Source organism: Hippocampus guttulatus, chromosome 10, assembly GCF_054856545.1.
Source record: "Hippocampus guttulatus isolate MCC_2025c chromosome 10, RoL_Hgut_1.0, whole genome shotgun sequence".
In the NCBI taxonomy this organism is placed as follows: Eukaryota; Metazoa; Chordata; class Actinopteri; order Syngnathiformes; family Syngnathidae; genus Hippocampus; species Hippocampus guttulatus.
Genome location: NC_141270.1, coordinates 8,708,202 through 8,730,951, shown reverse-complemented (window position 1 = coordinate 8,730,951; position 22,750 = coordinate 8,708,202). Strand labels below are relative to the sequence as shown.

Below are 22,750 nucleotides of genomic sequence, written 5' to 3'. Positions count from 1 at the left end.
CTTATTAGCATGAGAGTGCTGCACAGTACAATTGTAAAATCGGGTTGGAAAAATGCAGAGTCTGCAATGAAAAGCGCACCGGTACCATTTAATATTCTCTCTGTACGTGAAATGTATGCTGTGTTTTTTCTCTTTGAATACTTTGTAATTTGAGTTCATTATTTTCATTTCTAGTGTGTTACCAACAACAACAAGAAGCGTGTATGGTGCTTTAATAAAGGCGTGCCTCTCCAGACATTCACCGGCCAGGCAAATATCATCGCCATGGTTACACCTTACATTTTTATTGATTTATTTATTTATACGAAAAAAACATAATGCGACTTTGAGAAGAAAAAAATGTTGGACAGGAACACAGGTGTCGTACAGGGGTGTTCAATAAAGTCTTGTCTTGACAAGAAGCATGTGGTTTTGGCCGCTTGAAGCTTAAGTTGGGTTTTCTATGCATTCTCTACAAATGTCATAAAGAACTAATTACAGTACCCGTCTATTGACAGTGTCAACAAAGGGAAAGTAGTTTTACTTGATTTTGGTTTATACAGTGGCTGTCAAAATTAGGATCGTTGAAATAAATTTCCACAACATCCCCGGCCTCCACTTGTGTCTACATGCATACAAAGATTCTAATTGACTCAATACATTTCAGCGTCTAAAGATAAAGCTTTTGTAGAGATGCTCACCACCAATTTTCTCCCCTCAAATTCTGTGAGATCCTCTCATTGAGTCGCGGTTGTCAGATAGCGCCTGCGGAGAGACACAAATGTGGTCGTACATATTTGAGTTGATGGAGAAGAAATGAATGGGAAAGTATGACTAAATATAGCATTGTGAGCACTGCGGTGACCATATGCGTTCCGCAGTGAATCACCCGTACTGCATTCATATTTAATTGTAGGCATGCTCACTATAAGGAACATCAAATATCAGGCATACAGCATCAGTATATGTAAGAGTTCATAATGATAATTAGGCAGTGGACTCATGACATGCATGGAAATAAACATATACCGAAATATATAGTAGGGTGAAATTTCTGGCCTTGTTCTCTTTTTTTTGTTTGTTTGTTGTGAGATCGACTTAAAAAAAAATTCAACATTCATTAATTCATTCATTTTCCGACCCGCTTAATCCTCACAAGGGTTGCGGGGGGTGCTGGAGCCTATCCTAGCTGTCTTCGGGCAGTAGGCGGGGGACATCCTGAACCGCCAGTCGCAGGACACACACAGACGAACAACCATCCGCGCTCACACTCACACCTAGGGACAATTTTGAGTGTTCAATCAGCCTGCCATGCATGTTTTTGGAATGTGGGAAGAAACTGGAGTACCCGGAGAAAACCCACATGTATTCACAAAAATGAAAAAATATATATTATTATTATTTATTGCTATCATTAATATTAAGTAGTAGTAGTAGCAGTATGGTTGAACATGTAGTTGCCAGCTGGCTCACATTTGACATGTCCACAACATTATGCATACAGGTACTTGTGATACAGCTTTTAAGACCTCATTTCTGAGCTGTATTAATTTAGAAATACGTCTTTAATCCAGAGTGCGCAATTGCAGGGAATTAAACTGCTGTTTCTTGTGTTTTCATTGACTCAGAAATGCCTCCCAGTCTGATAAATTGCATGTATCACACCTGCAAATGTACACGTATACCTTGCCTTGCCGATGCTGAGTCTGTGAATGACGGAAGCTGGTCAACATTTTTTTAAATTATTATTTTTACAAGCATTATAAGTATTCTTTGTGTGTGTGTGTGTCGGCTGCATCTGGATGACCAAATAAGACTTGGGCTGACACAATGTCCAAGCCTCTAGTCTAGTTAATGGATAACCAGTGTTGGTCAGAGGGGTGAGGTAGAAAGCAGCCGCAGCCATTTTAACCACTCTGGACATGAAGCTTCAACCATTGAGGAGAGGCGTCAAGACCCTGACAGGAGTGTCCAACAGGTATTTCAATCGTTTTCGTCACTTTTCACGACATTTTGCTTCGTTTTTTTTTTTGTTGTTTTTTTTGCAGCAGCAGCAGCATTGACTAAAAATCCCGCATGAGACATGACCTTATTTTGTGCGTCTCAATGATAATCGGAGCTAAGTTGTTTTTAGAGTCCTTGGAAGGAGCGCTGGAGAGTGCTCCCCCTGGGGACTCGCTCATTCTGTTTATTTATGTGATCATGAGGGTAATGACAGGGAGACCCCAGGTCGGGTTGATTGGGAGGAACCTGAGTGGTGTTCTCTGTTCCTGGACTTCTGTGCTTGTCCATAACGAACACGGTGTTCAAACATAAGGGTGTCCATATTTGCACCAGGACACCCTAGGCCACATTTTGATGATTGATTTGTGGTTGTGTCATCGGATTTGCGGCCACATAAGGAGCCAGATGAATTGGCTCGGGCATCTTGTGAGGATGCTACCTGGACACCTTCCTGGCGAGGTGTTCCGGACATATCCCGCTAGGATGAGGCCTTGAGGACAACCCAAAAAAGTACACTTCTGTCGTGCATTTCGGTTATGTTTCAAAAGTAAACATATTTGACTTGTGTGTGTTGGAGGTGTCATTACCATGGTGACTCTCAATCGCTTGAGTGTACAAGTACCCCAGGATGTTCCCCCACTGCTGCCCGAGGCCGCAGAGCCGAAAGTGACGACGCCTGTAGAGCACGAGCAAGAAGCAATGCCGTGCAAAGACTTTTTCATCAGCAGGTATCATCGGTGAAATTTGCAGTGCAGTGTTGAACCCAAAACTTATATAAACACATTGTGACTTTCATACCTAAATAGTGGCATTACCTTTGGCAAATTTATTTTAACTGTATTTGTGCTGGTGTACGTAATGAGTTGTCAAGTGACTGTGCATTTTTATATACAGCACATCAGAGGCTAATAATGTGGTGTTGTGACCCAGGACAAAGAATGCTGTCCTGAGTGTGCTGCTTCTGGCTGGATGCTACTCTGCTATTCTGATTCCAGCATATTTCCCCCTGCGTAAATTTGCTATTACTGACGATCAGTATTCCAAACGGGAGGTGTGTATCGACACACAGAGAGCCACGCACACCTATACAAAGAGACATACATACACATACGCGCACACACCCACATGCAGAAACACAAATGCATGCTTACACCCACACAAAGGCAGACACAGAAAGACACAGACAGGCATATATGTATTGTGACGCACACACAAACAGAGAGAGAGAGAGACAAACGCACCCATTCCTACTCTCTTCTTCTTCTTCCTCCTCCTCCTCCTCCTCCACTTCCTCCTCAGGAGTTGCTGAACCGTTCGGCCTGGCTGCTGTCATGCCGGTGTCAACGTCGCTGGTGCGTGGAGCGCCTGAAGCAGCTGCCATGTTCCTCGGCCCTGACGGACATCCCGGTGTTCCTGCGGCGAGAAGGCAGCACCGCCTGTTGGGACGCGCCCCCTCCTCTGGGGCTCCATGGAAGCCAAGAGCATCTGACCCGGGCTCTGGCCTTTCTGCCTCAGGTCGGCCTGCCCGAGTCCCTGCGGCGAGACGGTGGCTGCAGAAGATGCGTGGTGGTGGGCAGCGGAGGGGTCCTCCACGGGAGCCGTCTTGGATTGCATATAGATCAGTATGATGTCATCATCAGGTCTGTTGGCAGCTAAAGCACATGCAGAGGAAAGAAGAATTTAGTTTGGCCATTTACTTCTGTCAAAAAAATTAATCTTAAAGATTTGAACATGAATGGATTCATCTTCAAAGTTAAATACAACTGAGCTGTGTTTAGTGATTCTTTCGCACACCACTAGAGGGAGCCCACATAACACACTTTTCGTTTTGAAAGCTCAATTCTGCTCATGTTGTTTGTTGTCATCATTTCAGGATGAATAACGCTCCAGTGCTTGGCTACGAGAGAGACGCCGGTTCTCGCACGACCATCCGCTTGATCTATCCAGAGGGAGCACCCGGCTCTGCCGACGAGTACAACAAGACCTCTATTGTTGCTCTTGTGGTTTTCAAGACTCTCGACCTGGATTGGCTCACCTCTGTCATCTCTAAACAACCTCTGGTGAGTCCGCACGAGCCGAACCAGTTACGTTCAATAAAAATGAAATCCTCACTCACGGCATTCGCCTCACACGTCTCACAGGGCTTCTGGTCCAAGTTGTGGTTCTGGAAAGAGGTGGTGGATGATATTCCCTTGAGAGCAGAGAACTTCCGGATCCTCCATCCAGAGATTATTCGCAAGACTGGAGAAGTCCTTCAGAAATACTCACAAAAACAAGGACGTGTGAGTATATGTGACATTTCAGTCCAACGGTGATCAAGCTTCAAAGCGAAGGGCTACTAATTCGATAAGTCATGATATAACAAATCTACTTCAAAATTTGGACATGGTTTCTGTCTGACAGCGATGACATGCAAATGATTCCTACAACAAGGAAATCATGTAAGTGTTTCAACATTTTCAAGGCTGGTTTGACTTTGTTTTAGTTTCACTCCATACTGGTTGAGTCAATGGTATGAGAATGTTGAAATGTTACTTCAAACATCTCCTGCACAGTTGGCAAAGCTTTTATTTTGGTGACCAATTTAATTCTCTTGACGTGATTTCATATAGAAAAAAAACCCTGAAAACTTGTTTAGCGCATCACAGAAAGGATGGATTTTTAAATTATTTTTTTTAATTTTGGAGGGTTTGCTGTCGTGTTTTTGAAACCAATGCGCATATCAGACCAATTTGCATGCACAAAATCAGAGTAGATACATTTTGTATTCACTGAGCAGACGCGACAGCGGGTCACAGTGAACATGTGTTGTGTTGAAGTCTATCGTGCCCACACTGGGGGCTGGCGCAGTGGTGATGGCTCTGCAGCTGTGTGACCACGTGAGCTTGGCAGGCTTCGGTTACAACATGCAGCACCCTCACGCTCCTCTTCACTACTACGAAACTATACGCATGGCCGCAATGAAGGCTCAGGTAAGTCCACCTCGCACCTTCGTATATTGCATGCAAATAGTACCTCCACCAAGGACATTTTTTTTCTGCTACAGTTTGGTAGGATCAGGCAAAATGTACTCCCAGTAAATGAGGGATATAAAACATGGTGGCATTGGGGAGGGCATTTTTGGTGCTACGAAGGTAAGGATTTGGCGAAAAGGGTCATCACGTTGACAAAATTTTGGGAAAGGGTGCGAGAATGTCGAAGAACAAAGCCACGCTGCAGATCCAATTTTTTTTTCCAACACTTTTCTTTCCACCTTCAAAAAAGTTGAATGCAACCTTTTTGTTTACAGAGCAAAAGATTTTGTCAAAATTAGGGAAGCTGGAATGTGTAAGATGGAATGTGTAAGCATTTTCTCATTTGTGTGTGTGTGTGTGTGTGTGTTTAATTTACATTTTTCAACTTCTCACAATTTTGGTGGGTCCATACTTTATTTTGGTACTTTTGCAAAGTAATTTTTGCCAACTGCTTATGTACACAATTAAAAAAACAAAAATTTGCACATTCAATTTGGGGGGGGGGGGGGGGGGGATCCCAAGCCATTTTTTACACGTTTTCATTTTTACACGTACTTGGATTGCTACTTTAAAAAATTGTACTTGGCCGCAATTTTCTTTAATTTTAATAAACAATTTCCCTTCAACTTATAACATTTGGGTTTATATCCAGGATGTTTTCTACTCTCTATATTTTAATGCAGACCCCAAGATACATTCACAAAAATAATTTAATGTAAATGTTTCTCATAAACTTATTGAAATTTCTTTCCCATCCAGGATATTTTTCTTTCAATTGTAGTCTTTTCATAATTTAACATCAATTTAGAAAATGTTGGCGTGAACCCAACTTTCCCATATGATTTCATAAAATGTAGCATTTTTGCTCAAGTTCACAGTGAGCACCGCAGAGCTCCAATCTAGACACATGTGCGCGTTGGGTACAATTGTGTGCTGATCCATCATTTGGCCTTGGAGGAGATGGGTGCTCTACTTTGTATGTTGTCATACCTGCAGGTGGTTCATGACGTCAGCTCTGAGAAGCTCTTTCTGAGGGAGCTGGTGGCAGCTGGCGCCGTCAGCGACCTCACAGGAGCGCTGTGAAGCGGAGATGCAGACGCTGACACGAACGTGAACTCAACGCATTCCCGCCTCCTCCCTCTTCCTCCCGCCGTGAGCCTATGACGATGAGGAAGAGGACGCCAATGACGATGATGTCCCACATTACTGTGGCTACGCAGCTGCTCTGGAACGGCGGTGACTGACCTTTAAAGCACAACATCCTCTGGGGTCTGTCAGAGAACTTGCTGGGCTCAACTTTGAAAGGATAGAAGACAAGCTCAGACTGTAGCGGCTTGTCTTGACAGGAAGTGATATCATCATCCCCACACGTGGATTGCATAATAGTAACATTATAGTGTGACTCTTATGTGGTCATATGGCCCTTAATTGGCTCCAGTACCTCCAAAAAAACGCCAACAATTTTTTTTTTATAACTTATTTTATAATGAGAAAAATGGCACTCAACAGAAGCACTTCACAACGTCAGACAGTCATTAAAAAATTAAATAGAATGCAAAGAATTTAACTCTTGGCAGTTCATTCAATGGGCATTGTGCTACTCATTCGGAAATGTGGGACTTGGCCACCAGGGGGCAGTACAGTACATACAGTCATACTACACGCAGATACTGTATATTAATCGTTTTCCATTTGTGTTGCTACCATTCCTGTTCAAGTAGAAGTTGCTTAAACTTTAATGATTAGCGCAACGTCGACGCTAGTTTAATTAGCTCGTTTGAGGTGTTCACATTGTGTTAGCATCGGGGTAGGTATTGCATTTTTCATCCACAACAATAGAAATAAAATACGGTCAAATTATTTATGCAAGCAGTTGGTGGCAGAAAAAAAGGAAACTGTCATGAAGGTGTACTCATAAAATCTTCAAATGTGCACAACAACAAAAGGTTCGTCATACAGTGTGCGCCGTGCTCTTAGCCGAGGGTCTAGAGGAGTGGGTTGCGCGAGGGCTCCCACAGTTTGCTGGCCAACTGTCGGCAGTGCTGCAAGATGATGTCAGTGGGGATGACGCCCAGGTGGACTGTGAGCAGCTCGTAACACTTCACCACCTCGCCCTGGTGGCTCTTACTGTAATAGCGCAGCAACTTCCTGTGGACACACAATGTGCATTTAAATACTTTTTGTTTTGTTTTGTTTTTAACAGTTCCGCTGAAGTTCGCTCACCTGTAGTAGTCCCAGGCAAGCATCCCGATAGGGGCGGAGTCATCGGATAGGACGGGCATTTCCACCGCCTCCAATTTGTAGCCCTGATGGTTTTAATATGCCAGGATGAAACAGAGAAGCAGCATGGCAGAGAAGGTTGGGCCAGGAAAAGTGAATCTTTTATGACACCAGCCACATAACTATACAGACACACCTTGTATTTTTTTCTCACTTTTGAATGAAGGTAAAATACCATTTTCTTGCGGCGGTAAAAACCCAACCAACTTACGGTTTCATTTTCAAACCAGAGGAAGTAGCAGAAATAGAAGTCGCCGTCTCGTAGCGTGACAGTGGAGTAACCCTTTTGGAGGTAGCGCCGCGTTGTGCTCACTAGCCTCCAAACCTTGATTGCAACACACACACATTTACAGTCGGCTATGCACGCTGAGGGGATCCAACATTAGGCACAACCGCGCAATCCAGTGAGATCCAGTATGTACAAAAAGTAACACTCAATTTTTATTGATAGTTCATTGTGCCAGTGTCCCTAATGAAACGTCTGGTGATTATATACTGTGTGATGATAATTGATCACGAACAATGAATAAAGCCCAAAAAAATCCCCAACTGTGAGGGGGGATTACGAGTGTCGGTGTTGCTAGGATACAGAGTCAATCGTCCGCCGTTGAACACAACATTTGATTGGCACGTGCGTCTCACCTTGTTTTTGATCAACTGAGCTACCGGCCCTTTGCCCAGCTCCGATGTTGTGCGCTCAGTGACATTGAGGGAAGGCGCTATCATCTGGCCCGTGGATCGATCCACGCAGATGAAGTGGATGAGTCCCGGGAAGTCCTCCAGGTAAGTGAGACCAAGTGGGTCAAGGACAGTACAGGCACTGAGAGATAGATTACGCAACTCAAGGACAAATCAATTGTACCAGGCTCGATTCCATGACAGGATATGACACCATGGTAATGTTTCTCTTGCTTTTCACGAGCAAGAAGTCCTTCCAGTCGATCAGCTTTTCCCTGGGAGAAGGCGAGGAAGTGAAAGGGAAGACAGAAGAGGTGCACAAAACGCATGCAGCAATCATGTTATCATGTTCCGGGGCGCACGAAAGGGTTAATATTCAAAATCTTTCACATGGATTCCCTTGGACTTGAACATGTACCGTATTTTCCGCACTAAAAGGCGCACCTTCCATTTTCTTAAAAGCTCACAGCGCGCCTTAAAATCGGATGCGCCTTGTGTATGGTCATTACGGTAATATTTCGACCCCAAAATGGCTCCTTGCTCGAGACATGCTGACAACGCAGAGTTCAAATTTAAGGCAATCGGTTTGCAGTTGAACACAGAAATAGAGCAGCGGCAAAAGAATTCAACGTTAACTAGTCAATGTTATAACTTGCTGTTGCTTAAGTGAACCGTGTCGCTGCTTTACTGACATCTGATCGTTCTGTTGGAATTTACTTGAGCGTAGCTCCATCTAGTAGATGCATTGTAGATCGCGTCTTATAATGCGGTGCGCCCAATGTATGAAAAGAATTACAAAATAGGCCATTCATTGAAGGTGCGCCTCATAATCCAGTGCGCCTTTTAGTATGGAAAATACGGTAAATCCATTTTTTGACTGATACGTACTGCAGCATCGTCTGCGCTCGCTCTTGCAGAGTGGGCGAGAGTTTCCGAGGAATGTCGGCCGGTCCAGAGTCAATGAGGAAGCACTGGCGGTAAATGCCACACAGCTGGGTCTTCATGCTCTTACACCACGGGATGAGACTGCAAAGAAAACAACGACGGGACCAATGACGAGCTGAAATGCAAACATTGAGAGTCTGCAAAATGACACTCACCCTGTGCTGAAGCCAGGCCCACCTCGGGAAAAGGCTCGGTTCTTGAATTCGCTCCAGACGTTTTGTAACTGTGCGGACTGGATTGAAAATGCGACAGTTTAAATGGTCATGAATAAGTATCAAAAATGATCAAGTTTGTCTAAAAAAGGACATTGAATCTTTTTTTAAGCAATATTATATATGTGCAACATACATTTTAAAAAACAAATGAAAGCTATTCTAGGTTGCACTACACTTATTGTTCAAATGTGTCACTATTTTATATTTATTCCTGCATATGTAACTAAGTAAGACCTTGTTTAAGACTACGTCTGATATAAGGGATATGAGGGATAAGACGCAACATCGTGTTTGCCGAACATTTGCAGGGGTCTTCAACCATTTGGATAAAAATAAAAACACGTAATGCCATTTACATACAAGCGCTTCATATCGCAAGACTACACTTCAAAGCAAAGATGAAAAACAGGCAGAATATAAGATATCAAATGACTGGAAAATTCTCTCTTTTTTTTTTTTTTAAGTCATTTTGGAAAATAACACCTGCTCACCACACAAGACTAACTAACGCACACAAAAAGATGCAAATGAAAAAAAAAGATCTACTTGAATGTCACTGGGCCCCAGAACTTTGATGAACTTGTCCAGTTTGCTTCGGATGTCGTGGATGGTTGGTTGACTTCTAGTAGCAGACGACCCTTCCTGGCCTTCGCTCAAACGCTTCTCCAGCTTGGCGAAGGCCTCCAGGAACATGTAGACGGACGCCGCCACTGCGCTGGTGGGAATCTGATTGGATTCGGTGGAACGGAGATCGCATGAGTTTAAAGTCAAACGCGGATGGGAGGCAGCTGTGCCTGAGTACAAACCTTAGTGAGCAGCACCAGCGTTATGCCGGGCCACAGTGGCAGACAGTACATGGAGTGAGGCATCATGGGATACAACCCCTCCTTGTGGGACACTTCCAGAAACACCCTGTGGGGCGTGGACGGGTCAGGTGGAGGGACATCCAAAGTGTGCAGGCTGTCTTCTGCCATCTGAACACACACACACACACACACACACACACACACACACACACACACACACACACACACACACACACACACACACACACACACACACACACACACACACACATCTGTACAGTAAACTACGAGATGTTGCATGCAGTATAATGGATAAGGAATATGAAGGCATACGTGAATGTCCGGATCCACAAACTCAAACACCGTCGTATCTTCTCTTGCTTGTTTTTCTGGAGCAACAAAAATATATACCTGTATCTTTTTCAAATTATTTGGCACACTATGCACATTCACTTCAGCCATTTTGACTACAATAGGAGGATACTGGGCACAAATTAGATTTTATACATCAAGTTTATTCTCAACGTAGGAAACATAAAATTTGTTACTTTACTTAAATATGTATTTTTCCATTATAATTATTGTCGTTTGGCTGGGGGAAATAACATTTACCGCTTTGTCATAAATTGTTTGGGAGATGCATTTTATGTTATGATTTTTATTAAGATATACACAGTCAAAATTGTGCCGCCTTCCCCTGCCCCGCTCACCAAAACCATGAAAACAAATATACAAATATTCAGTCACTTCAACTACTCCTGCACATTTTTTAATGTTAAAACAACATTTAGTATGCCTTACTGTGTTGCATGACCAATACTAAAATATAATCAATAACAACAAATATCCCCAAACTCACCTGAACTGCTGGAATCAGTAGGGGAAGGCTGAGGTGTGTAAAAGCTCTCTGGGCCTGAGCCGCTTGTACTATCAACATCCTTCCCATGAAAGAGACAAAAAAAGAATCATGTTTGATAGTAATCGTTTCCATAATAATAATAACAATAAAAATAATCATCATCATTTAAACTGACAGAAAACAAAAGTGTTCCTCATTAAAGAGATAATAAGAATTAAAGGCTTAAAAAACCAATAAAATACTTAAAAATAATAATAGTTATTATTATTATGAAAGAATATATTTATACTAAATAATCCATCCATTTTCCGAACCGCTCGATCCTCACTAGGGTCGCGGGGGGTGCTGGAGCCTATCCCAGCCGTCTCCGGGCAGTAGGCGGGGGACACCCCGAATCAGTTGCCAGCCAATCGCAGGGCACACAGAGACGAACAACCATCCACGCCCACACTCACACCTAGGGACAATTTAGAGCGTCCAATCAGCCTGCCATGCATGTTTTTCGGAATGTGGGAGGAAACCGGAGCACCCGGAGAAAACCCACGCAGGCCCGGGGAGAACATGCAAAATCCACACAGGGAGGCCGAAGCTGGAATCGAACCCGGTACCTCCGCACTGTGAAGCCGACGTGCTAACCACTGGACTACCGGGCCGCCCTACTAAATAATCCTTATAAAAAAAGAAAATAGTTAAAAATAACACATCGCAGGAATAGTAAAAAATTACAAGGGGGAAAAAAAAAATTTAAATGTGGCACGTGGCCTTTTAGGGTGCAGCACAACTTCAAGGGTGGCATGGCAGCTTGGAAAAATAAAAAGTCAAACGTGCTTAAGTGACTTTAGCTACAGGCTCAAGGCAAAATGTACGCTTTTTTTTTTTTTTAAATCGCAGCAAAATAGTCCGCAGTCCTAAATTACTTGGCTTCAGAGTCTGCGCCACTGTGTAGACCCCTGCTCTGAGAAATGTGAAAAGTGAGTGACCCTCAGCGCCACCTACTGTACCTCAGAGGTGTGGTCATCTTGGTCCATGTTGCTAGGATACATGTTTTGGGCCATGATGATGAGGACCAAGAGGTCTGAAGTGGCGAGCGTGCTCGCAGTGCGGCTGCAGATACCGTCAAGGCCCAAGTGAGAATGTTTATTTGGGTTGGTGAAGATGAGATGGGAAAGCAAGAGAGTGCAGCACCTGGAGTAGAAGGCCAGTAGTTTGGTGTGCACCAGGATAAAAGCATGCTGCACCTCCTCGCCGGCCCGCTCCACGCTGCTGTTGAGCTGCTGAACTAAACGGCGCTCCAGGAATTCGATACACTGCTCGCACAGCGTGGGGTGGATCAGCCTCTCCACCGCCTGTCAAAGCGAAACACACGTTGAATAGCACCACTCGTCTATGGATGCAGTCTTTCCCAAACTTTATTCAGACAAGGAACGTATTTTACACCACCATACCAAAATACTAAAAAAAAGAGGAGAGTGCCTGAATTTTCTCACAAATATACTTACCGGGTGTTGAATTGGACACAAATCTTAAAGCCATGACTTATTTTATTGTATGAATGGTAACCGGTGGGTAAACAGATTTATCGTACCTTCTGCCAGCTAAGCGAAGAGCATTTCATTCTTATGCCTGTCACTATGTGACACTGACATAGATTGATACGTAGCTCTTTATATAAGTCAATCATTTCCTCAGCAGTGAAGTGTGAAATTCCTGCATCAGAGGATGATCTCTCATGGCACACTAGAGTGTGCTTCGGAATCACTCACTGCTCAAATCTCATGGATTTGTATTTGCAGCTTGTGTTCAAAAGACAAAAATGCAAACCATTCAAACAGACGGTACTACCGCCATCTAGTGGTTAAACCTTTCAAAATAAATGTTATTTACAAAAAATACGGTCCAAATTTATTGCGTGTTATGAGTTTGATGTTTCATTTTAAAAACAATATCAGTTAATAATATTGTCATGGGGTGGGAAAGACATCAATGATAAAATTACTTCACTAGGTGAGCGACGTGACCAATTTAAAAACAAAACAAACAAAAAAAACAAAAACGTATCATTCAATTTAAAACAGAACTGTCTACCAAAATATTGCACAATGTGGTCTAATAAGTTTCAAAGAAAACAAAATACTTCATGCATTTTCTGAACTTTTTCATAGGAAATTTAAATAAGCAATTTTGGAAAGAAAAAAAAACTTCAGTGGGACAGTACTGGCAAGTAACTGGGATTCATTAATTTTTCCCACATTTTGTTTTGTCAGAACTAGAATTTATGATCACATCCTAAGACATTTTCACAAATACTACTCATTTTGTCCTTGAGTGTTTTGAAAGGCGCTTATAAATAAAAGTTATTATTATTATTATTATTATTATTTTGGGGTTGGCACTGTACTGATGAGCATTGGAGGTGAGCTGAAGCTTATCTGGGCTTTGTGTGATATGGGGTGCACCCAAGACTGATTGTCAAAATTAATTTAGCTGTTTTGAAATGAAAACGACCTGGAAGTCAGCCAGTATGACTTATCATGCAGCATTAAATGCAATTTTGAAACAAACAAGGTGGTGAATAGACTCCACCTCCACTAAGAAGCTTTGGTCGTTCTCCTTGAGGTGGTTGTAGGTGTCCAGCAGGCTCTGGAGATGTTTCCAAAGATGAGCCCTTTGCTTTGTGTCTTGAGGACGCAGCCTGAACAGAAACAGAACAACACAAACGCATCAATATCGTTTGTCAGGTCAAACGGGGTGCAATTGGAGCAGTTATGATGTCAACGTGTTGGCAATCTTCATTCTTTTTGTAATTTGCCTTGCCTCTGCAGATGCCAGATCTCAGTGACATTGTATATGTATTTAAAAAACAAAACAAAACATACAACGCATCAAGACTGCGTCGCATTGGTGGCGTAGGACCCAATATACAAATATAGATTTCTCAGATGTCTTACTCTCTCCTGATCAGGCTACCGCTGAGGGTGACCATACCGAAGAGCACCTCAATCATCTTCTTGGTCACATAGATCTTCCTCCTCAGATCATCCTCCCCCTCCTCTCCGTCTCCGTTCACGGCGATGTAGAGACACTCGTCAAACTGAAGGTGAACACACGTATCACATCCCCAAATTGATGGTATCGTTTTCCAAGTATCGTACTATAGTGTCCAAGTATTGGACTATTGTGTCCAAGTATTGGACAATATAGTAAAATCCAATGGTAGCCAGTTCAGAAATAAAACAAATATATTTGCTTTGCAAATTTCAAAGCTAATTATGATTTTAGTTATAATTAGTTCAGATAGGCCACTTTCCATGCAAATTTAGGAACATTAATAGAATATTATATATTATATTATATATACATTTTTGGTAATATATTGTAGTCCACCCTAGACAACAAATACAATCATGAGCATTTTGTTGTTTCCGAATGTTACTGTCCGACAAAAACACTTGCTTCCAAATGTTTTTTTTTTTTACCTTTATGCTAAAAAAAGAACATTGCATTATTTTGTATTTCAGTGATGATTAAAAAAAATGCATTTGCGAAATTGTTTTACTGAGTCAAATCATTTTCCTTTTTGGTTTCTACTATTCTTTAATTAACTGTGTATAACAAAAAACACGAACACTGAAACACTATCTGTAAGTTATGATGTTGATGAAAAGCATCACCGTATCATAAAATGGATTTCAAATGTGGAATGTAATTGTGGTTGTAATGGTGTACAACTGCGCTGCATTTTATATGACAGCTGAATGGTAACCTTGTTTAGCTGGATGAGAGGGTCAAATGCTGAACAGTATATATTACAAACAGCCCTTTGTATGATGTAGTACAATTCTACTCCACTGCAAACTACAAACACAATTGAATACATACTGTTAAGTGAATACCTTTCTGGCTATGTCAATCAAAAAGCAAACCTTAAGCTTGGTAACTGTGGACTTGTAGATTGTGCAAATATAAGCAGTAGTTCCTAAATGTACATCAGACGACTGCCCAGATGTTAGGTACTGATGCAAACTGACATTTTTTTTCTTAATGAGTACCTGGTGTAGTACATAGATGTGATTGTTCTCCGTGGTGAAGCAAGTGTAGCTGTCCCCCAGCCGGTCGACCAAGGAGCTGCAGGAGATGATGATGGGGGCCAACAAAGTGCTGATGCTATCTTCAAAATCTGGAAGCTTCAATACATCACATATTGTGCTATAATTATTAAACATGCAATTTCAGGAGACAAATATATGTGTTCTTCTCCTCTGTACCCTCTGCCCTTCCTCCTGGGCCGCGCCATACTGTTGCTGGATATTGTGCTGGAACTCAGGGTCAGTCCAGTGGAAGAGGACTTCGGCGCTCTCAGTGGTGATGAGTAAGGTTTTCATTTGGAATACTTGTGTTCGCTTTTTACAGTCACTCTACAGCTCTGCATACATTAACACTCATTAAAACAAGATACAAACACAACAGTGTCAGGGAGAAATGGAAGTCCTTAAAATTGTTACAGTACACTTTTGTACAACACGTTTATTAAAGGTTAATGAGGGAAATGAATGAAGTAGTTAAAATTATAAGTAAATTAATCGGAAAAAACTTGAAATCATAGGCAGTCTATTGATATCGTTGTGTTCTAATAATTGAGCTGACTTATTGTACGGTATCTCAACTTTGCAAGTTCTTTGTTTGCAGGAAAGAAAACATTTAGAAATTGTGCAAAATCATACATTCATGAAATGTTTTTGTTGGTGTTCGACAACCACTGTTTTTGTAGTTATTCTCGTTGTATATCACTGTAACTACAAACCACCCGTCTTATGTTTCAATTCGAAATTACATATTTAACTCAATAACTCTCTGATAGTGCAATAAACACGTTTCTATATTTAAAAACGCATAATTGATCATGGAAGCACTTTTTCTTAACGTCATTTCGTTGCGGGTGTACCTAATATTATGGCCATTAGGTTAACTTCTCTGGACAATGTCATCAGGGACCGTCTGCATTGTGTAAAAAAGTGGCACGTCCATGCGTAGTAAAAAAACACAAATAATGATCATACATGATCATTTTCAGTCTATTTGGGGTCTTTTTTTTCGATTTGCACGCAGCAAAAAAAATTAAAGTTAGCGGCTCAAAAAAAAAAAAAAAGGAGAACTTCCTTGATGCACTCGTACTTCCCACTAGTGAAAAAGAACCATTCGACTTACTTTGCGTTTTAAGGTGCCTGTAATGTCGAGCTCAAGATCCATTAGGTTTTTTTCCCTTACTTGTCAAATGCTTCGGCCAGTTTGTGTACATGTTTGGACAGTACTCGTTCCTTCCGCGTTGTAGCCGCACTACATACACGTCATGTGACCACAGCACAAGCAGTATCCGTGCGCAGTAGATCTCGAAATTAAGAATGAATGCTGTTTTTTTTCCCCTCGTCAATAAGGGCTTGTGTAAGTCAGACGTGGTCATGTGCTGCCACAAGCGAACACATGATCAGCTCCTGCGATGGTTTGATGTTTCTGGAATGTAAACGATGGTGAGAATTTGCAGCATTTAAGCACGAGGTTCTATTGTTAAGTTATTAGAGGGCTGGAAAGTCAGTACAGAGAGCCACAAGGCCAACCCCATGCAAATGCAAACATTCTCAGAAACTGTACGACTTAGCATACTTAGTTTTGCACTTGATGGACTAAATATTGATATGAAAATGACAAATCAAACGAGACACAGAATGTAAGGCAGAAACTACGTTTACCAGCTTGGCGTTAACTGGTTCATTGCGCGCATTTCATAATGTTGAGACATCATACTCTTTGTTGCAGTCACTGATCCCTTCCTATAGATGCCACAAGGTGGCGCCAAAGCACTAAATTAAGCTACTCAACTCACTTCAACATAGTTCCTTGGCACCAATATGGCAGCAAAGAAAGACACCAATTAGACAGAGCTTTGGCCTAAGCACAAAAACAGCGAATAGGCGAAAGAAAGTCGCTGTTGGCTCCTATTGGAGGTCCTTTGGCAATTCCTCAGTCAAAGTTTTCAAAGGATGCATTGTGGAATTTCTACAAAATGGCTGCCTCAAACCAAAATGAATGACTTCCTGTTGGGTGTCACGCCTATGTATTTAAACGTTATTGATCCATGTAAGGCAATAGAAGACAGCATTTACATGGCAGTCACTGAAACTGTTGTCGTATGCAACTTTGATGAGAATCTCACTAAAATGCACACATTTTGACCGGAGGTTCTTGGGCCTTCGCAGACTCAGGCCCCCTTTAAAAGATGACTCAATTATCAAAATAACTGTGCCTGGCGCTCAGGCCGTTTTGCGTGACAGCGCCTCCGTGGTGGAGGGGCTCTGTAGTCCAGGGCGGCCCCCCACAACCATTTATACACTGTGATCAGCCAGAAGACAAGAAAGGACCTCTTAGCCAGCTTGGAGGATTTCACAATGTTTACTCAGTATATACAGGAGTCAGCGCAAACAAGAGCCTGGCTTCCCAGAACACTGACGGAGCCGAGTAGATGTTGGACCAAACCTGGAAGTCGAAGCACTCAGGGACTGTGTTAAGCCCAGCAAAGTTAATGAAACATAAATGTTTACTTCTCTGCTCCGCTCAAACAGCCAAGAGTACATTCCGCACTCAATATTTTGATACAACACAGATTTATGTAGCCATTAAAAATAAGGAAGAACATGAATGGTAAGTGGGATCACCCGGTGGTGATGTTTTGTGGTTATGATGTACGCTAATGAGATCTTTTTTACAATATTTGACATTTGAAGAAACAAAAATCCATCCGATGGTGGTCTTCAAGGGAAAAATATACGTGTCAACACATGTATGCATTACCTCAAATTACAAGGCCTTTTTCGGACCGAACAAAGGGAGAACGAAATATGTGGAATCATTGTGGAATTTATCCAGTTCATAAAAGAACTAGGCTAACATTAAGCATTACTAGTATGAGGTCATTTTTAAGCCACTCTCAAGATAATTCCAAAAGGGGCACACTAACATCATGGAAAAGTGGAATCATATGGTATGTGTTCAATGATGTTGGAGTTTTTCCTCAGAAAAGCAGACTTAAAAAAATTATAAAATTAAACTTGCTTTCTATTTAGAGTACGTGCAAGGTCATTGTTAACCAAACAAACGGCAGCGGACAAAGCACAATAGCACTAAGGCACTCCTTTTTGTCACGGGCCACATTGTAGTAACGGTTTCCCGTTCAAGGGCCGTTATGTATTTTGGGAAACCATTAAAATGTTTCTTCCCCTCCACATTTTACATACACAGCGCACAACAAATTGATGAACAACTGGTTTTAAAATCAGAAGTCAAGAATAATGACTGTTATTGTGGATTACATATGACAGTTTGAAATTTTGGTTCAGACTTTAGCAAGCATCATGGAATTTGACATGCGTGATTTGCTTTCGCGGGCCACATAAAATGATGTGGCGGTCCAGATCTGGCCCCCGGGCCTTGACTTTGACACCTGTGCATTAAGGGGGAAAAAAAATACACAGACCTCAGGCAACCAGAAGCAAGATGTGCATTTATTTAAAAAAAAAAAAGGCATCACAATCAACGAATTTACTATAATTCGTAGATTTCATGAGAAGTGTGAAACGTGCCTTCAGATAACCTTGAACATAATTTGGCGCCATATGACTGACTGCAGTTCAGCTGAAATGGAACGTGCCTTGAAAATAGATTGGGACGTCCTGTCCACAAAGAACCTCACTTCAAACACAAATCAGCTGCCTACACTTTAAACCAACTTTGACACATGATCCCAAACAATTTTCTTGCTCAGTGAAGGGCACTTAACGGGCGAACATTCTGTGTTTTCTCAGGAGCTTTTAAAAAAAAATAAAAAAGGCTGTCTACAGTAACAGGACTGTGGCAGCCCGGCTTCAGTGCGAACCACTTTGCTTTAAATCTCCCAACACTCTTCACCTGTTAAAAATGAAGTGCGCACCTTGTAAAAACCTTAAAACACACTCGTGTAAACACTTTACCACTTGATCACAAGTGACAGGCACGAGGTAGCAGCTAGCGCAGGACGCTCACTCCACAACTTGTGTCCACACTCATTCTTGCTTCTGGGCGTCCCAGCACGCTTACTGCTATAAACAGTAGTTGTAGCTGATTAGGTGATTTCATTCTTGTTCGTTGTTGTTTGTGTTACCTCGCGGTGTCGGCTAATAGGAGTCATGTGCAGCAAGAGCTTCCCAGGCCCAAACACCGTCAGAAGCTAGCACCTAAATTTACAACTTACATCAACTGGTTATAATTTATTTCTAACAGTCTTGTCTCCCTGTGTGTCTTGGCTGCATAGCTTATAGTCCTTTGAGGGGTGTTTTCCCCTGATTTCTTTCAATGTCAATGTGTTGCCATGAAAATATAATTTGTCCAACGCCTTCAAAATTCTGAGTTCTGGCGTCGACCACATAGGCACGTGATTGAAATAACCATTATTTATTTTATTTTTATTTTTTTTAAAGCATGATTTTAAATTTGCTTCTCTGCATCTTCAGAATCCCAGTGATGTCAAAAATGTTCCAATCTCTAATTAGCTATGTTTATCGCTCTGATTGATTGATCTTAAAATGCGGACCTTTTTCATCAATAAATGTGAGTGCTGGTATCTCCCAGATGGATCGTCTTCATTTATAATTTTCTTACCACAGTCAGAAAAAATATATATTTGAAGCATACAAATCCTAGAGGGAAGGCTAGTAATGTGTGTTTGAAATACCCGTTAGGACGAATCATTTCTGACAAGTGAGATGACAAAAGAAATAGAAATTGTCCTAAAAAGCAGAATTGCTGTCATTGGAATATAGTAAGATATTTATTTTAATAATAACAAAACCCCAAAACAATAGCCACTAAATATATTTTATTATCACCCCTTTTTCTTCTTTTTTTTTTTTAAATACAAAAAATATATACGTATAAAAACAAAACCATTTTATAAAATAATGTTCTTCAAGAAATATGAACACCTCTATCTTACAAATATTTTATACATGCATAGCTTTGGAATTTTGCAATAACATCAACGCGGTGAGCCCATTAAAAGGTTCATAGCTTAGAAGCAGGATGCATAATGACGCATAGCCTTTAAAATATATTTGCTAATTTACATTTTAAGCAAATATCTTTTGAGTTATTTGCTTAGGGTTAGTCTAATGTTGGTTAGAAATGTTCCTACTGACTTGGATTATGTATCATTACCACCAAGCAATCACATAAATAAATGTATGGTGAACGACGTAAAGCTCAACACACGTAGTTTCTCTTATGTACACAACAACAATTCACACAAACCCAAATCAGAAAAAGGAGGGACGGTACATACGGATGGACCTTTTCACCGCACACAAAACAAAAACCTATGTGATGATAAAAAAAAAAAAAAAAAAAAAAACATTCAAAGAAAACATCCACCCCTAATAGAGACGGTATGATACCTTTTGGAACCTTTTTCCTCTTTTTACCGATTTGGGATCGTTTAAAAAAAAAAATGACGGCAAATCTGTACATGACATGTAACAAACAATTAGCAGCACAAGATAGTTAGATTCCGATGAAGATACGCCCAAGTTACAATAAACTTTCACAACGTTTTCTTCAATTCTGCTCCTGAAACTTAACTCTGATTTAAATGTAGCTAAATTCTGGTACAGCGGAACTTCCACAAAGTTGAAGAGAAGCTATTTTGTGGTGTTGTGTGACTTCAAAGTTGTAGTTTCAAAACAATCGGTCCCATAGGAAATAATGTAAAGTGAATGTATTTTTTTTAAAGATCACATTTAAGACAAAAATGATTTGCCCACCCTTTGAAGAAAGAAAATTTGGTTGAATTTCAACTTTGGGCGTTCCACTACTCTGCTCTCCCATCTGCAGCTAAGCAACAGTGACACAATAAAAACAAAACAGATTATGAAAAAACATATCCTTTTGCACAGTATCGCACACACACACACACACACACATCAGTAGCTTCATCGGGAAAGACACACATAATGCACACATGCGACTTCCTCTGTGTCAACAAGTTTCACCTGTTTTGAATTTGCTGTCATTCTTGTGACTGGGACGGTAAAATTCACTTGGCAGACATACCCCAAATGTTTTTCTCTTAGATGGCCTGGGCAAGGGAAACTGATCTTAATCGAGTCACAGATGAATTCTATATTCCAGGTATTGAATTTCGGTCAATATGAAACAACCTGTAAGGCGGCGGTCCCCAACAACATGGACCAGGACCAGCTACAGGCAGAACCATAACTCAATGAACCAACGGTTGTCTGTATTTATGTTGCCCTCAACTCCCACTCGTGAATAAAGTGCACAATAAGAAAATTATTTCAGTCCATTGTCACAATGATATCCGAATATGTTAACTAGATTCAAACGCACCATATTGTAGAAATTGCTTGATGTTCCCATCTGGAGATGATGGGCCTGTGGCCACTGAAGCCAGGAATTTGGGGAAAACTGTTCAATAAAATTAGCGGTGTATAACAATGTACAGTATGTCACAAGTGTGGTCGGGCTGGCACAGTACAGGATTGAAACCGAAAATAATCAACTTCCCTTTCCTTTGAAATGGCAGAACCGCAGCAGGCTCTTTCCAACTTCCAGAGTTTGTGCCGCAAATCTAGATTCAGACAGTTGAGCCCAGTGACCCAGTGAGCAAAACTGTGGCTACGGCTTATGCTACTTCTGTTCAGCTTAATTAATGAAACAGAGTGGAGAGAAAAAAACGAACCCAAACGACGGATCCTCCGAGCTCATTTATGTAGACCAGAAGCATGGGAGCATTTTAGCCACCTGGATGAGAACAGAGAGGTCAAACACGTCAAGTGATTAGCACACCCAGCGAATAATTACCGTGCCTGTTAAAAGCATGGACATTACTTGAGGAAACACAGTCATCTGGGAATGTTTTTGTTTGTTTGTTTTGTAATCAAATGCTCTGACTGTATGATACGATCCATGGTTCGGTGGTTATGGACTCGTTCTAAAGCGAAACAAATTTTGTGGTGACTGGAAAGTTACTGTGGAAGGAAATGGAAAAGGCTCAGTGCGGCTCTCATCTGGGCAGAGAACCAATAGGGGTCCACGGGCATCCTGATTAGTCCACTGATCTTCAAAATGCCTGAGCTGCCGATCACAATTTTTTTCATAGCCATACGCCTTTGAGGTTCCAAGCAAGTCTTAGTGTAAAACATTAAACAGTGAAACAATATAAACAGGTTACTTTAACTGCACATGAAGTAAGTACTACTCCCAAATAAACAACTCAAAGGCTGGGTCTGGCCGATTTCGCTTAGACGGCGCAACAAAAAGGCCCTCGCCGGAATGCCCGTGACAAGACGTGCAGGTGAGTGAGGAATGCAGATGCAGCATATCTCTGTCTGCCTTGCTGTAGAATGATAAGCACCAGATTGGGAAGCGGATGGCGCCGGATTGCCACCCGCGGGCTCGAAGAGCCATTAGCCCGAAGGCTGCCGCTACGGCTTCAATGGTCATTCTTTTGGTAGACTGTAGAATTCTCGCCCATTCTTTTGTTGTGGCACCCTGGTGACAAGAACTGTCTACCATTTAAAAAGCATCGCATTTTGCATTGGCGTCAACTTTTCTACGCTGTCAAAATGGCCTCGTTTGCATTTGACACGGGGCATTGTGGGATGCATGACGCTGATGTCCAGAGCTCCAAAGTGTTTTGGACGTTTTTCTACTTGATTCGTTACTTTTTAAAAATACTTTTGATTATTATTGTACTACGTGTGTGAATTTGGTTAATTGTAGTTGTTTGCTATATCAGTGCAATACAGTGATCCCTCGTTATTTCGCGATTTAGTTATTGCGGATTCAGTGCATCTGGGATTTTTCCCAAAATATTCATCCAAAAAAAATAAAACCTGCGAAAATGCCGCAAAAGGTCCGCGAGAGGCA

General features: G+C 41.6%; 2 protein-coding genes across 2 annotated transcripts; one reads left to right on the top strand and one right to left on the bottom strand.

Moving 5' to 3' along the window:
• Positions 1 to 1,901: 1,901 nt before the first annotated feature.
• Positions 1,902 to 6,559, top strand: st3gal7 (ST3 beta-galactoside alpha-2,3-sialyltransferase 7). Its single transcript, XM_086122142.1, is given in 9 exon segments — positions 1,902 to 1,957; positions 2,561 to 2,606; positions 2,608 to 2,711; positions 2,914 to 3,034; positions 3,283 to 3,623; positions 3,857 to 4,043; positions 4,125 to 4,265; positions 4,803 to 4,955; positions 5,994 to 6,559. Coding segments are annotated over 9 exon segments (1,236 nt in total). The 3' UTR covers positions 6,081 to 6,559.
• Positions 6,560 to 6,646: 87 nt separating this feature from the next.
• Positions 6,647 to 16,116, bottom strand: hps1 (HPS1 biogenesis of lysosomal organelles complex 3 subunit 1). The gene is made up of 17 exons (XM_086122141.1): positions 15,046 to 16,116; positions 14,830 to 14,964; positions 13,729 to 13,871; positions 13,364 to 13,472; positions 11,966 to 12,126; positions 11,782 to 11,884; positions 10,781 to 10,859; positions 10,255 to 10,310; positions 9,922 to 10,089; positions 9,662 to 9,841; positions 9,056 to 9,132; positions 8,844 to 8,981; positions 8,166 to 8,230; positions 7,920 to 8,065; positions 7,489 to 7,602; positions 7,221 to 7,303; positions 6,647 to 7,145 (listed from the first exon to the last, which is right to left on the bottom strand). Exons 1-17 carry the CDS (start codon positions 15,160 to 15,162, stop codon positions 6,983 to 6,985), a joined length of 2,037 nt encoding a protein of 678 aa, XP_085978267.1. The 5' UTR covers positions 15,163 to 16,116; the 3' UTR covers positions 6,647 to 6,982.
• Between the last annotated feature and the right edge of the window lie 6,634 nt (positions 16,117 to 22,750).